Source organism: Carlito syrichta, unplaced genomic scaffold (genome assembly GCF_000164805.1).
Source record: "Carlito syrichta isolate Samal-C Ts95f unplaced genomic scaffold, Tarsius_syrichta-2.0.1 Scaffold305170, whole genome shotgun sequence".
Taxonomy (NCBI): Eukaryota; Metazoa; Chordata; class Mammalia; order Primates; family Tarsiidae; genus Carlito; species Carlito syrichta.
The window spans coordinates 771,900-786,537 of record NW_007249266.1 but is presented as its reverse complement, the minus strand read 5'-3'; the positions used below and the strand labels follow the sequence as shown (position 1 = coordinate 786,537).

The 14,638-nt window shown below is 44.8% G+C and overlaps 1 protein-coding gene across 1 annotated transcript in view; it reads right to left on the bottom strand.

The window, feature by feature from the left end:
• Positions 1-14,638, bottom strand: part of ITGA9 (integrin subunit alpha 9) — a gene marked incomplete at its 3' end in the record, with an annotated part of 153,788 nt that overhangs the window by 43,945 nt on the left and 95,205 nt on the right. Inside the window, exon 16 of the mRNA XM_008061272.1 lies at positions 11,522-11,682. Coding sequence (XP_008059463.1) covers positions 11,522-11,682 — 161 coding nt within the window. The remainder of the gene's footprint in view (positions 1-11,521; positions 11,683-14,638) is intronic.

Below are 14,638 nucleotides of genomic sequence, written 5' to 3'. Positions count from 1 at the left end.
CTGTATGAGATCACATGAAGTGGGAGCACTTCTGACTGGAAATCTGACTCCAGATTTGAAGGGGAGCTCTGTCACAGTCATCGTGAGGTGACAGGAACCAAGCCCTGCAGGGTCCGCTCACTTCTGAGGCCTACATCAACTGCCAGCTGATGGCCTTCATCCCTCACTCTTCACCTGTAACTTATGGTACCTGTTTCTTCAAGCTCCTTGCTTTGTGGTTCAAGGATCAGTAGCATCAGTGTCACCAGGGAGTTGCTAGAAAGTCACCTCAGACCTACTGTATCAGGATCTGCATGGAACGAGGGCCCCAGGTGCCTCGTGTGCACACTAAAGTCTGAGGAGCCCTTGTCAACTGGCTTGAGATGACTAAGAAGCTTGGGTGTGCTCTGCTCCAGGAAGAGAAAGAAGACACCAGCTGGGAAAGGTGTTCTGCCATTTGCCCTCTTCTCTCCCCACATCTTTTGTTTGCTCCGTACTTTCTATGGAACTTCTAATCATTTGTTTTAATCCCCCAAACAACTATGAAATGCATCTTGTCCCCTTCCAAACACAGAGGCGGTTAGGTAGAGTAAAAGATTTGGGGGATAGAGGAGAGGGGAAAAGGAACCCCATGTTTACCAGACCCCTGTTAATAATCAATATTATTCTTCCCATTCTCGGTGGAGGAAACTGAGGCTCAGCAATGAAGGTCAAGCAACTTGCCTAAGACCATGTGGCTGACCAGAGCACGTCCTCCAAGAATCCACTGTGCTAACTCCCCCACCTTCTTCTGGTCTTCACTCAGATCTCATCTTCTCAGTGAGGTCACCTGGCCACTCTAGCCCCAGTCCAGCACTTTTCAACCAGCTCTATTTTCTTTCTTTTTGGCCACAGTCCTCAACACCTTCCAATACACTTTAATTTACTTCTTAAATATGTCTATTGTCTGACTCCCTCTCCTGGGACATAAGCTCCCAGAGGGACAAAGATCCTTGTCTATTCACAAATGGAGCTGAGGGCCCCACTGCCAATGACACATAGGCACTCCATATACATGTCCCTGAGTAAGGGAAAGGTCAAGAGAATTGCATCTTCAAGCCACTGAACCAGCATCAGCAAATTTCTCTTTCTTTAGAAGAGGGAACTATTTATCATGATGTGCTTAAGCTCCTGATGTGCTTAAGCCTCTGTTGTTGGGTCTCAATTCCTGACAGCTGAGTGGAATTCCTAACTTCCCAGGAAGACCAACAGTATGACGTTTAATTCTCAGACTACGGTAAGAACTGGGAACTCCTTGCAGACACCATGATACTAAAAGCCCTACTAATGACCCAGCTGATCACATTCCTTAGAGTTGGAACTTGCCTGTTCTCCAGGAAGCAGAGGAGAGAGGTGGTGAGCAAACTACCTACTATCATAATCACTAAAAAGTCCCCTGCTGAAGATGGCAACTAACTCTGAGAAATCATGTCAGAGGAGAAGTTTAAAATATACACCCTTCAGTGATGTTGAATGTATATATTTTTATGTATGTAGGACACAATTATTCTATGGTATACCTGCAGAAAATGTACATCCTAAATCTGATCATGATGAAACAGATGAACCCAAGGAGAGGAGCCTTCTATTAAAAAACAGACCTGTACTCTTCCAAAATATCAAGGACACGAAGGCTAAATGACTGTTCCAGGCTAAAGAGACATCACAACCAAACAAAACACACAGCCCAGAGTTTTCGTTTGCTACAAAGGTCATAAAGACAACTGGTAAAACTGGAGTGAGCTCTGTAGATTAGCTAACAGTACTGAATCTTTTAATTTCCTATTTCAGCAGCTGTGCTGTGGTGATGTAAAAGAACAATCTTGTTCTTAGAAAGTACACATGAAGTATTACAGGGAAAGGGACATCAGGTCTGCAACTTACTCTCAAACAGGTGAAAAGTATGACTAGATAGAAAATGACAAGGCAAATGTGGTAAAGGGCTGACATTTAGGGAATCTGAGTGAAACATTAATGGTGTTTCATTGTGCCAGTCTGGTAACTTTTTTGTAAGTCTGATTTTATTTCAAAATAAAAATATTTTATTAAAAATGTGTGTATGTATATACAGACACATATTGAGAGAGAGAGAGATTTGTCAAAAGTTTGCTCAAGTCCAGTACTGTAATAATTTCTGACCTCTACACGCTTAACTTCATGCAATCAAATATGTATTGAAGAAATGACTCTCTCATTAAAGGGTCGAAAGTGAAAAGAAAGGGCATGATCTTAATACACTGACTCAAACTAGCTACTTTAATAACATAGGCAAAAATAACATCTATATTTTTATAAAATAAATAATCATTCAGTGGTATAACCATGGATATGTTGGTCCTCTTATCCCATGCAATAAGGCATCAGGGGTCAGGTTTCATTTCTTTACAACAGGTCATCTAAAATGAACTTCAGCACATATGACAGAAGAATAAGTACGAACATCTGACACATCATGGGTCCTCAGGAAACCTTAGCCAGCTCCAAATCTTTCCTCAGAAGAGGAATTCTCTGCACAGACCCCCTCACTGCCACCCCTTCCCAGACACAGTCATTACCCTCTCTAGCTGATATTTTTATCTGTGTCCTATCTTACTGTGGTGACCAGCATAAAGGAGAGCTGGCCTCTCCACTTCCCAGTCTTGTGATTCCCACTCAAACACATGACTCATGATCAGTCTTGACTTCAGCCCTGCAGCCAGCCCTGCAGCCCTGCAGCCAGCCCTGGATGCCCAGGGAGCTGGCCCATGATCCGCTGCCTCTGCAGGAACACATCGTGGCTGAATTCACTTGGCTCCTCCATCTTCATTCAGGAGCCACTGTGGGCTCATCTCAGGGAGCTAGAGAGAGATAGCCAAGGGCTCCTTCCAAATCCTGAGTGTGTGTGGCCTGGAGGTGGAGATATCTGGGAGAGGCTGCCCTGGGGGGAGGACAGAGGGAGCAGGGCTCTCCAAAGGGTGATTCCAAGGCTTTTTGCCCCCTGGCATGGGACTCACTAGGCCAGAGAATTCTCCAAACCACCGTGGAAAAGAATGCCTTGGGATGGGAGAGAGGAGACAAGGTAAAGAATAATGGCACAATTTGAGCCACCTGGATACACTATTTCCGAATAAAGCAATTGGCAAGAAAAGAGCAAGGATCAGCCCTTAGATATTACTTGATCAAGTCATCAGACAAGAAAAACCACAGGGCTGAAAAATGACCCAAAGAACAGTCAGTTCAGCCTGCACTTATCAGGACAGGGACAAATTCAGTTTCATGAGGTGAGAAAACTTCCAGAATCAAACAGTCCCATGTGAGGTAACACCTGCCCTTCACCAACACCCTGGTCCCTTGCAAGTGAACACAACAGTCAGCAATTCATGACTCCTCAGTGTGTAGCAGGCTGCTAGACACAATCTCAGTATGGAAGGGATGAGGGTGAAGAGTGAGATCTCAGTAAATTTAAATAAAGTCTTTTCCATTATTTTCACTGGAAACTATTACACCAACTAATAAATTCAGTAAAAATGTGGAGTGCCTCTGACCCAAATGTACAAACATAAAAGCTGTGGCCTGGTGGTTAAACTGACCCCACAAATTTACTTTCTTACTATTCATCAATCTTACAAGTCACAGGAAATGAGAAGGAAAAAAAGATGCTGATAATCAACCATCTGCATGCAAGGCATGACTTGAGCGATAGGAGCAACTCCTAACAATCACAACAGAAGATACAGTGGTGGGCTGGAGCTTGCTGCAGCTGGTCTGCAAGAGGCAACTGTGAAGTTTTCAGGAAGTTTGTGAGTCAGGGTTAAGTATGGCCATTATTAAAAGTTAAGTCGAATAAATTTACAGCTAAATACACATTATATTAAGCTCAAGGTAATGAATACTCAAAACTCATCACTTCCTCATTATTTTACTATACTATCATCTGTGCTATTGAGGTTGATCTACTGGAAATACCATACAACTGTATACTAGTGCACATCTCTTCCTAATGCTATATTCAGTAATGTCACATGGGTAGCTTAGAATCAGCCACGAAGAGAATATTTACACCAGGGAAACTGGCAAGATGCTGCAAGTCAGGCTCTTTCCTCACCAAGAACCAGCTGTTAAGCAGTAGCAGTCCACCATTGCTCTAGGACATAAACCACCAAAAGCTGCCACCTCAGGGGGCCAACATAGAGATGCTCCCAGGACTCTCTTATGGAGAGGGAGTAAAGTCTCTCACAGGTTTTATAACCCTGGACAAGTTACTTTATTTGTGTAATTATTCGTGTAAAGCCCCTGCAGAAGTATCTGGCATACAACAAGGACTAGTTAGTTCTCTCTTATATATGAGGGGGGTCATAGTGCAGTGGCTAAAAGCCAGGCCATGGAAACCAGACTTGCTGGTTTTAAGTCCCACCTCAGCTACTTGTCAACTGTAAAGTACTGAGCAAGATCCTTAGTTCCTCTATACTGTCTTCTAAACGGTAAAATGAAGATGAAAATAGTAACTACCTCACGTGTAGTGACTGAAAATGACTGGCACATACTAAATGCTCAATTAGTGTTGGCTGTTTCCATTACGAATACTCTGAATATTGTGGAAATTCTTATTTCAGAATCATTTTCTTTTTTTCTTTTTTTTTTTGAGTTGGAGTCTCACTCTGTCGCCCAGACTGGAGTGCAGTGGCCGCTCCTGGCCACCGCAGCCTCAGCCTGCTGGGCTCCGGCGATCCTTCCGCCTCAGCCTTCCGAGTAGCCAGAATTACAGGCATGCGCTACCACGCCCGGCTGATTTTTTGATTTATTGTAGAGATGAGGTCTCGCTGCCCAGGCAGGTCTTGAACCCGCGGGCTCAGGCAATCCACTCACCTCAGCCTCCCAAAGGCGCGGGATTACAGGCTGAGCCACCGAGCCCGGCTCAGAATCATTTTCAAAGGAAGCTTACTTACTAATTCTTTAATACTAATTTATACATTATTATATCTCACTTTTTCCCCAAACACACTATTACCATAGAGAGGATCACAGAGAAATCTGGTTACTTCCGAAATTCAAATTAACTCCTAGAGAATAAAAATTTGCCATAATCAAAAGTGAATAAATAAGTCACAGAGGAAGTTCCAAAACAGGAATGACTAGAAGGTGATTACTTTGAAGGGAATCATGCTTATAATGAATATCTACGTCTAAGGTTTGAGGTGAAAGGATCTTTGGAAACCTTTATAATCACATCTCAAATATAAAGACAAAATTGATAAATCAGAACACAGTCATATATGACTTCAAAGAACCCTAGTGTTATATGGGTAACAGTATATAGATAAACCCAAAGAGAATTATCTCTTAAAATAAAAATTTCACCCGCAACAGTTGCCGTAAATTTTATCTCACGTAAAGTACAAATAAGCTTAGGACAGAACTATCAGAATATCAATGCTATGGCTCTATTTATTTATATTGGCCCTATTTCAAAAAAGGATTTAAGATGGACAAAGCTGTTAGATTAGAATTCCTGTGCCTTCTTTGGCTAATTGCAACGTCCTCTGTGGCATATGTCCAAATGCAGAAGACTAAGAGCCCTTCATTCCACCCCAGAAAGAAATCAATAGCCAAACAGTACTCATGGGAGATATCTGTTAGACATTCACCACACCCTTCCATTCTTGATTTGTCCCCAGTGTGCTCTATAGCTATATACAACATAGCCTCCCAGAGGAGGTGGTCAAGGTAATCCACACTCAGTGGGCTGATTTCCCCCATTGTCTCCAAAGCCCAGCCTCCCACTTCCCTAGTGACATCTATATGACCAGAGCATATCTCATGAGTAGCTTTACAATTGAGCTGATGATGGTGGCTTCCCACACAGCAATTTTACTCATCCCAGTCTTCCATCTTTCTCTGCCCTAGTTTCCAGCACCTCTTACCCAACATTCAGGCCATCTATGCTACCTAGAGACCAGGAGAGCCTCCCTAAGGCACAAAGCTAACTGCAGGAATCAAGAAAAATCTCCTCCTGGATATCCCATGGATGAGATGCTTGTTCTCTGCAGAACATGAGTTTAAAGTCACTCTGGATGAAGTCAGCTTGGAACTGACATTTACATGATCCCTAAACAGATTAAATAACAAGGAATAGTCTTTCAACAGAACACCATGCAGATATAAGAGAGAACAAGGAATTCTATATGCACCAATATGGAATAATCTTCAAGAGACGACGATGATGATAGATAGGTATTTTAAGTAAGTTTAATTGAAATATAATTTACATATACTAACATTCACTAATTGTAGGTGCACACTCTGATGAGCTTTAATAAATACATTCAATCATGACCTAGAAAATGCTCATCACCCCAGAAGGTTACCTTGTCCCTCTGAAGTCAATCATCATCAACCCTCCCCACTCAATCCTTGGCCCCTAGAAACCACTGATCTTCTTTCAGTCTCATTAGTTGGCCTTTTCCAGAATGTCATGTAAATGGAACCATATAGTAGAAGCCTTTTGTTCCTGGCTTCTTTCACTTAGTAGAATGCTTTTGAAAGTCATCCATGTTATATACATAAGTAGTTCACTTTTTGTTACTGCCGAGTAGTGTTTCACTGTAAGGATTTGCCAAAATCTGTTTATACATTCTGCTGTTGGACATTTTAAAAGAAAAAGCAAGGAAGGTGCTACAGTAACTTAAGATTCAAACTCCCTTGAAAAGCCCTTCAAAAGCATAAAAGAACAATTTCACGAACATCTGCAGTTTGTCAGAAAAGTCAATGAACTTATATATTCCCTTGTCTAGTGTGCAGTAGAGTGGTTGTCTTTCCTTTAAAAAAAAAATTACCTGAGCCCAGGGGTTCAAGGCCAGCCTGGGCAACTTGGCAAGACCTCATCTCTACAATAATAAAAAAATTAGCCTGATGTGGTGGCACATGCCTGTGGTTCCAACTACTTGGAAGGCTAAGGTGGAAAGATCACCTGAGCCCAGCAGATCGAGGCTGCGGTGGCTGGCATGCCACTGCACTCCAGCCTGGGAGACAGTGAGACTCCAACTCAAAAATAAAAAATAAAAATTAATCCTTAGCATTGAATCTCTTGACCGTGTCTGTCTGACACATTGTTCTGCTCAACAGGTTTCCTGAAGACCTCTACTGGGTGTCACTGACCCTCTGTAGGGAATGACGTAACTGTCCCCGTACTCAGTTCTGCCTGGGCTTCGCCACCATCCCTGCATTAGACTCAGACCTGCGGTCATGGCTTCCCAGCTCCTGCTTATTTTCCCATCATGCATAGGCATGTGATGCACAAAAGATTTGTTTTCTCAAGGAGCTGTGCAGGATTTAAGAAGAAGCACAGTTATCATCTAGGTAAAAATGCATAAGCCAGAAAATGATGGGGTACCAGATACATTCATCACAGGCCATGCATCCTAAATGCTCTTCTTCATTATCTCAGGCTCCCACTTCCCACAGAGACATGGGCGGGCCCCACTCTGTAACAGAAGCTCCTCGTGACCCCAAACTCCAGCTAACCTAATGAGTCACTTCAACAAGGTTACAGTTGGCAAGCATTTATTCTACACCTATTATCCTCAAAGCAGGAGTAGGGCAGTACGAAACAAGCTCCAGGAAGACAGGAGGATTATGGTGGCATCTCCAGGGCCAAGGACAGTAGCTGGCAGTGAAGACATTCAAGACCTGTGGCCCGAATCTTGAAGAACAGCAAACCTTTAGCAGGCAAGATGGGGTGACTGACACACACCCAATCAAAGTAGAGCACAGCCAGGGCTTTCCAGACGGGGCACATGAAGTAGTCTTCCGTGACACACACATGACTCCAAACCAGGACGCTCAAAGTTGAAAAGTTATTCCCTGGTCAATTTCCCTTCAGTCTGTCTCTAACTACATCAAGGAGAAACTTCCAATGTAGTGCCAGTATGTTTTTAAGCTTTCCCTACCACTTGATAATTTTCCCTTCTAACACACAGGGAGAGGGGGCACTTCTTCAGAGACTTTGGCAAACAACAAAATCCAGCCAGAACCCTATGACACTGTTGTGTCTTCGACGTATTTATTTTTACACTGACTTTTTCTTTGGAGCATGATAATTGGCTTTCTGCTTGAAGAAGGATACAGTTTCTTTTTAAAATTATTCTATTTTTGACTAAAAGCTAGCTGATTTAAAGAGAAAATATGGCATAAAATATCACAGGAAGAACATGTTTAAGACTGAAAAAAATGCAAAAATCATGTAGGTGGTATATGATTCTACATGGCCAGGTCATGAAGAACCATGCAGTTAAAGACAGGACTCTGGGTTTTCACCTGTGATTGTGGGATCCACTAGAGGTCTCCAGCCCACTTGACTAGTAGAAAGGGTTCTGTCCCCAAAACAAGGCTGATTTGGGGAAAGAAGAGAGATAATTTGGGGTGTGTAGACTCTGAGGCAGGGAGGCCAAGGAAGCAGCTGGAACTTCCTCAGTTCTGCTGACCACAGTGAGGGCTTCAAAACATACCTGGTACCCCCAGGAGGATGTGGCTTATCATAAAATTCCATGCCTTCCAGGGGTTCCCCAGCAGCATGGTAAAGGGAACAAAGTATGGGACAACACCATTAGTCTCGGAGGCAGGTGTCGGCTCAAGCATTCTTCTACAATAAAGTTACTTATCACCATATATGGAATAAAAACTTCTAGGGAAAAGGAGAGTGAGGGAGAAAAAAGATGGGAATAGGTTTAAAGAAAAAAATACCTAAAGATAGCCTAAACAAAGCACACCCAACCCCTCACGCCGGCCTCGCTGTCTGCTAGCCATATGGTGTGTGATAAGCCAGACGCTTTTATTTATCTTCTTTGACTTGTCTATAAGCTGAAAGCCAGCCGCACTGAGAGAGTTCCACTTGCAACAGAGACTGTGTCTCACTCTGCAGCCCTGGCCAACTGCCCCCAGACCCCAGGCCCTGCTCCAGGAGGCAGCCCAGCTGCCACTCTCCTTCCTTCATCCTTGAGGCTTGCCTCCGCCCCTACAGGAGTCTCAGCCTCCCCAGCTGTTCTCCCACAGCTGAGAAACCATGAACCATACCTGCTGCCTCCTCAGCCAGCTGTGCCACCCAGTGACAGAGCAGCAACTCATTCACACACATCTTCACCAGTGTACTCCACCATTCACCCAGTCCCTTGCTACAGCCCAGACTGTAACTGGTTGAAACAAGATGTTTCTTGTGGCAATACAGTATCAGCCACCTTGAGCATTTCTTAACAGCAACATTGCCTCTTAAACCATAAAGGCCTCAGAGCTATGTGTCTTCCTGATGTACCCCTCCACTCCCATGTTCTTGTACAAGAAAATGGCCAAGCAATAACTAAATCCGAATTGCTCTAGGTCCCAGTTCACTAAACAGGCTTGCTCTTTGGCGCTCTCTAAAATGACCCAAATAGCCCCATAAACGTCTGTGCTCGCTCTGCACTCGGGAGCCCTGAACTCAGCCTCCAAACTGCTCCAACCACCATCTCAAGCTCTCCTCTTCTTGACCAGGTTTTGCTTGGGTAGAAAAGTGCCACTTGTGGGTGGAGAAAGATCGGTAGAGCTGAATCTGCCAACAGAATGCCAGGCTACATTTGACTTTCATATAAACAACCAATTGTTTTTTGTATATCTCGTGATATTTGGAGCATGCTTATACTAAAAAATTATTCACAGTGGACGTGAAATTCAATTTAATTGAGAGTTCTACATTTTTATTTGCTAAGTCTGGCAACCCTAGATATCAGGAAGCAGCCCTGTTCTTCCCCACAAGAACCCTCAGAGACACCACAGAAACACCCCTGCCTCTGGCATGGACTTCACCATTGCCTGCAGGAAACACCCCTGCCTCTAGCCTAGACCTCACTATTGCCTGCAGGCTCTATGTTGCATCTCACAGCCAGGACCTAGGTAACTATGAACATGGGGCAATTCTCAGCCAAAGCAAGAAGTCACAAACAACCCTGAAGGAAATCATCTGTGGCACAGACCTAGCAGGAGGAAGCCCAAAAGATGTCCTGACCCCAGCAAGCGTGAAAACCCCAGGCACAGGCACTCAAAGGCCTGGCAGTAGTCACATATGAGCCTGTCCTGAGCACCATGGCCCTTAGTCACCCACAAGCCAATGTCATCTAAGACCAAGAGAGGCGAGGCTGGCTGGCTTAACAGAAGCATGAACAGCTTTATAAATGGCCAGCACCCCAAACCCTAGGGCAGCTGGTCTGGGCAGGCCCCAGCATGAGTTCTGGCAGAAGACACAGCCCAGCCCCACTGAAAAGCATCTCAGGGGCATGGACTCATGGGCTCTGGGCCAGACCAAGTGCCATGGGTGTGGGTGGCATTTCTCTACAGACAGCCCAGAAGCATCTAGAAGCAGCTGTTATTCTCCTGCTCTGGCACTAACTTTGCAATAACAGAATGACCATCTCCAATCTTAGACTATTTCAACTATCAGTCAGAAATCCACTAGCTAATAATATTAGGTTGAACCATATGAAATTGGTATTTTTGTAAGTCAAAAATGTTAGAATATTGGCAATTATGTATGGTCCAGCAAAATAATAATAATACTGAGTGCTTTCTATTTATCAGATACCATGCAAGATCCTATAAGTAAATTCATCACATAATGTTTAATACTTATGACCACCTTTCAAGGTAAGTATTACTGTCTCCATTCTAGAGATACAGAGACACAGAGAGGTCACAACACTCATCCAGCTTGGCACGCACTGGATCTGTATAACCCTGAAACTCACATTCATTCTACCCTTCACATGTCCCAGATTATGCGGGTTCTTGTGCCTCCTTTGCTCTCTGGCCCTGCTCCTAGGCCCATGGCTGGCCGTTCCTGTAGCATCGAGTACTGCCAAGACTTCCACTCTGCCAGTTCCTGCCTGTGCAGGGGCCACTTTGTAGCTAATCAAAGACTGGCCTCCTGAACTAGCAGCAAAGCATATTTAACAAACAATTTCAAGAGGAGAAAACATTTGAAAGTTTATTTAGAGTAAGAGAGGAAAGAGGCCAAAAAATGCACTCCTAAAATAAATAGAAAGTAATCAGCAGAGAAAAATCGAGTGCAACTAGTTTTAAAATGCCTTAACTGTGACAATGGGCTAATGTGTAGTGGACCACAGAGAAAGGCATTAGGTGCAGTGTGATCCAGCAATATTGCAGACCCGAGGCATGTGCTTCTGGGGCTCTCCTCTGAGAAGACAACTGAGCCTCACCAAGTAGAGAGGATGAGGAACCTCTCAAAGGAACAAGTCAAAGTCAGGGACCATCACTGGTCACCTGGCCCATCATAACCCCCCTCAGAGGCTGAGACCAGCACAATAAGATAAATAAAGGGCTGATAGACTCCAACTTTAAAAGAAGAAGAAATGGATATTCTCCCTCTCGTGAAATAAAAATGTTGGAAGCCAGAGCATACATAATAAAATAGCTGCCACTAGTTGCCAGCGAACATCTGCAGAGATCAAAGTTTGAGGATAAAAAGGCAGGAGGGACCGACCTTCACATGGGCCACATAGTGACGACACATCTCCTCCATGTGGGTCAGCTGCAGCTTCTCCGAGACCTGACCTGCGGTCTCTCCCAGCAACACAAAGTAGACCCTGGGTAGTTGACCCTTCTCCTTTTTGGCCACGTCAGCCGTCAGAACATAATTCAGGCCTGCCAATAAATGAGAGGGCAAAACATCAGCAAAGACAGACACCATGACAAGGACACCTTGGCCCCACCTCACAGGAGCACTCATACATTTCACATGACACCTAGCCTTCCACAGGAGGACTGCAGCCCCACATCAAGACCTGTTCAGAGAGCAGCATGCAGCCCGGTTGCTCCCAGAGTCGAGAAAGAACCAAGATGCCCTCTGTCTTTCCAACGACACTCTGTGCATCGCACATCATGGCTCTCCCGACTTCAATATCATGCCACCATGAGCCACCAACATGCATATTAACAAGTAGTTGTTCCCAACACAGGTCAGTGTTCTTGCAAGCAAACATCATGGCAAACCTATAAAACGTTACTAGAAGCTGCTGAAATTATCAAGGCTTCATGTAATAGCAACTCCTGGAAAGCCCTGTGATATGCCCAACAAAAGGAAGCCAGCCTGTCATCCAGGCTGAAGTGCAGTGGCACACTCATGGCCACCCCAGCATCCACCTGCTGGACTTCGGCAATCCTTCCACCTCAGCCTTCCAAGTAGCTGGAACTACAGACACACATTACTATACCCAGCTAATTTTTTATTTATCATAGAGACGAGGTCTCAACAAATTCCCCGGGCTGATCTTGAACCTGTGGGCTCAGGCAATCCACTCGTCTCAGCCTCCCAAAGTGCTGGGATTACAGGCTGAGCCACCGAGTGCATTTCCTTTCAACAAAACTATGACCACAGTAGGGCCTGTACTGAGGGCTCTTCTGCAAAGAATAACTCATCCCCTGTACCTGAACATGGAATGTAGTTGGCAAAACCTCTGTGACATAATCTGAGAGGTAAAAAAAAAAAAATGGCAGTCACAGTATCTAATGTATACTGGATAAACCCAAAAGGTTTTACCTCCATTATCTCTGAGTCTAAAGGTAAATATATAGCCACATGTGTTATTCAGTAAATAAGGCTTTAGTGTCCACACACCTGGTTCACTGCTTTTTTGTGCCAGAGGTCAGTCCGCCCATAGCCCTTTTTATTTTTTTAACTGTTTTGTGGATTCAGGGGAATATGTCATCTTTAAAGCACAAGAACAGAAACTTCCGCCCCTAAAACGAACAGATGAGATGGCTGAGCAATGGGAAGGCAGGTGACCCAGCCCAGCCATGTCTCTCCACACCTGCCTCTTAGAAGCCGGGACCTTTAACATCACTAACAAGCAACCTCAGGTCTCCTGGCACTTAAGTGGAGTCGGGCAGCAGAGATAGCTCTAGCTTTTAGTAACATCAAAGGGATCAACTACCAGGGGGGTAAGAATGGTGACCTGAATGGGCATTCTACAACTGCCATGGGGCATATTTTTGATGCTTCTAATGGCTTCCCTGGGCCTCTGCCACCTGAGGAATCTTGCCATGCAGAGCTCATGGATTCCTGGTCAGCAAAGACAAGTCGGGCCCAGCTTGTATATTCCATCAAACAGCTGACTTACAAGGCAAGGCTGTGGCACCAGAAGGAACCTAAGACCCAGATAATCTCAAGAGATGCTATTATTAGAAAGAGAAGAATGTATATAGGAAAGTGCTTCAACACGGAAAATACGGGCTCCTATTCAAGTATTACACCCTGACTCCAATGGGGACAACAGCAGAAAAAGGGGTAGACTCTCAGGCTGGCAATGCTCTGAGGCAATCCTAGAGACCATTTAGTTCAAAACCTTCATTTTTTTCAGATGAGGGAACTGAGGCCCAATCGGGAACAAGACTCACTCCAGGCCAGAGAGTCACTCACCGCAGAGTCCAACCCAGGACTCTCTTAATCTCTGGTGCCAGGCTATTCCCACCACACTGGCTCTTGGTATGCTTTTTACATTACTTGACCCACAACTCACATTTTTGAATTCACAGACAGCAGATCCAAGTAAGCACAAAGATCTGGGACTAAACACTGGTTATGTTACTTTCTCTGATCACAACAGCCCAACAGTAAGAAGGGTTATGTTGAAATGAGTTTCCAAGTCTTGTGCAGCAAGGTCACGGCTGGAGATGCACACTGCTGAAGCCAGAAGGCCTCGAACGGGTGAAGCCACGTGGTGGCAGCAGCTACTGAGCAGCATCGCCTCTGTGTCCCCCCACCAGCCTTCTTCCCAGGTAAGAGAACCACGGCTGCCTTCCCTCAGGAAGGGGGACAATGGAGGAACAGCAGGATGGAGCTATCTCACCAAAAATGAGCCAGCTGAGCTCAGAGAAAACCAGGGTGGAAACGAACACAGGAAGACAGAGCGGATGGTCTTCAGTTCCCACCCATATCCTCTTGGCTTTGCCATTTCTCTGCTGTCCAGCCCAACCTGCAACTGACAGTACCTACATCCCTTCTCCCGAGGGCTTTCTCTAGTGGCTCTGCCTACGTGCACAGAGGACCAGGAGCAGCCTTCTATAATGCAGGACCTCTGCCCCGTGGGTGGGCTACTCTGAGGCATGTTCTACACTGACTCCCAGGGTTCCCCACCAAGACTGAGCTTCGATTGCCCACAGTGGTAACTTGCTCAGAAATACAGCATCTATGTGGCCACAGTACCCAAGTAGCTGTTCAAACACCCATCTAGATGTCACTGTGAAGGTATTTTTTAGAAAGGTATGTTTTCAATATTAATGAGATTAACAGTGAAATCAGTAGGCTTTCCATAGTGCGGATGAGCTTCATGCAATCAGTTGAAGATTTTAAAAGAGTAAGGTTCCCCCCAAAAGAAGGAATTCTGCTTTTAGACTTCTTTAGACTCAAGTCACACTATCAACTCTTCTCTGGGTCTCCGGGATCCTGGCCTGCCCTGTAGAATTCAGATTTGCCAGACCCCATAATCTCATGAACCAGTTCCTTAAAATCCTTAAAAATCAATCAAGTAATCTCAGTCTCAATCTTTCAATTGGTTTGCAGGGCTCAGAAGTCCAGGTCCTGGGAGGGTGGGTGCGTCAG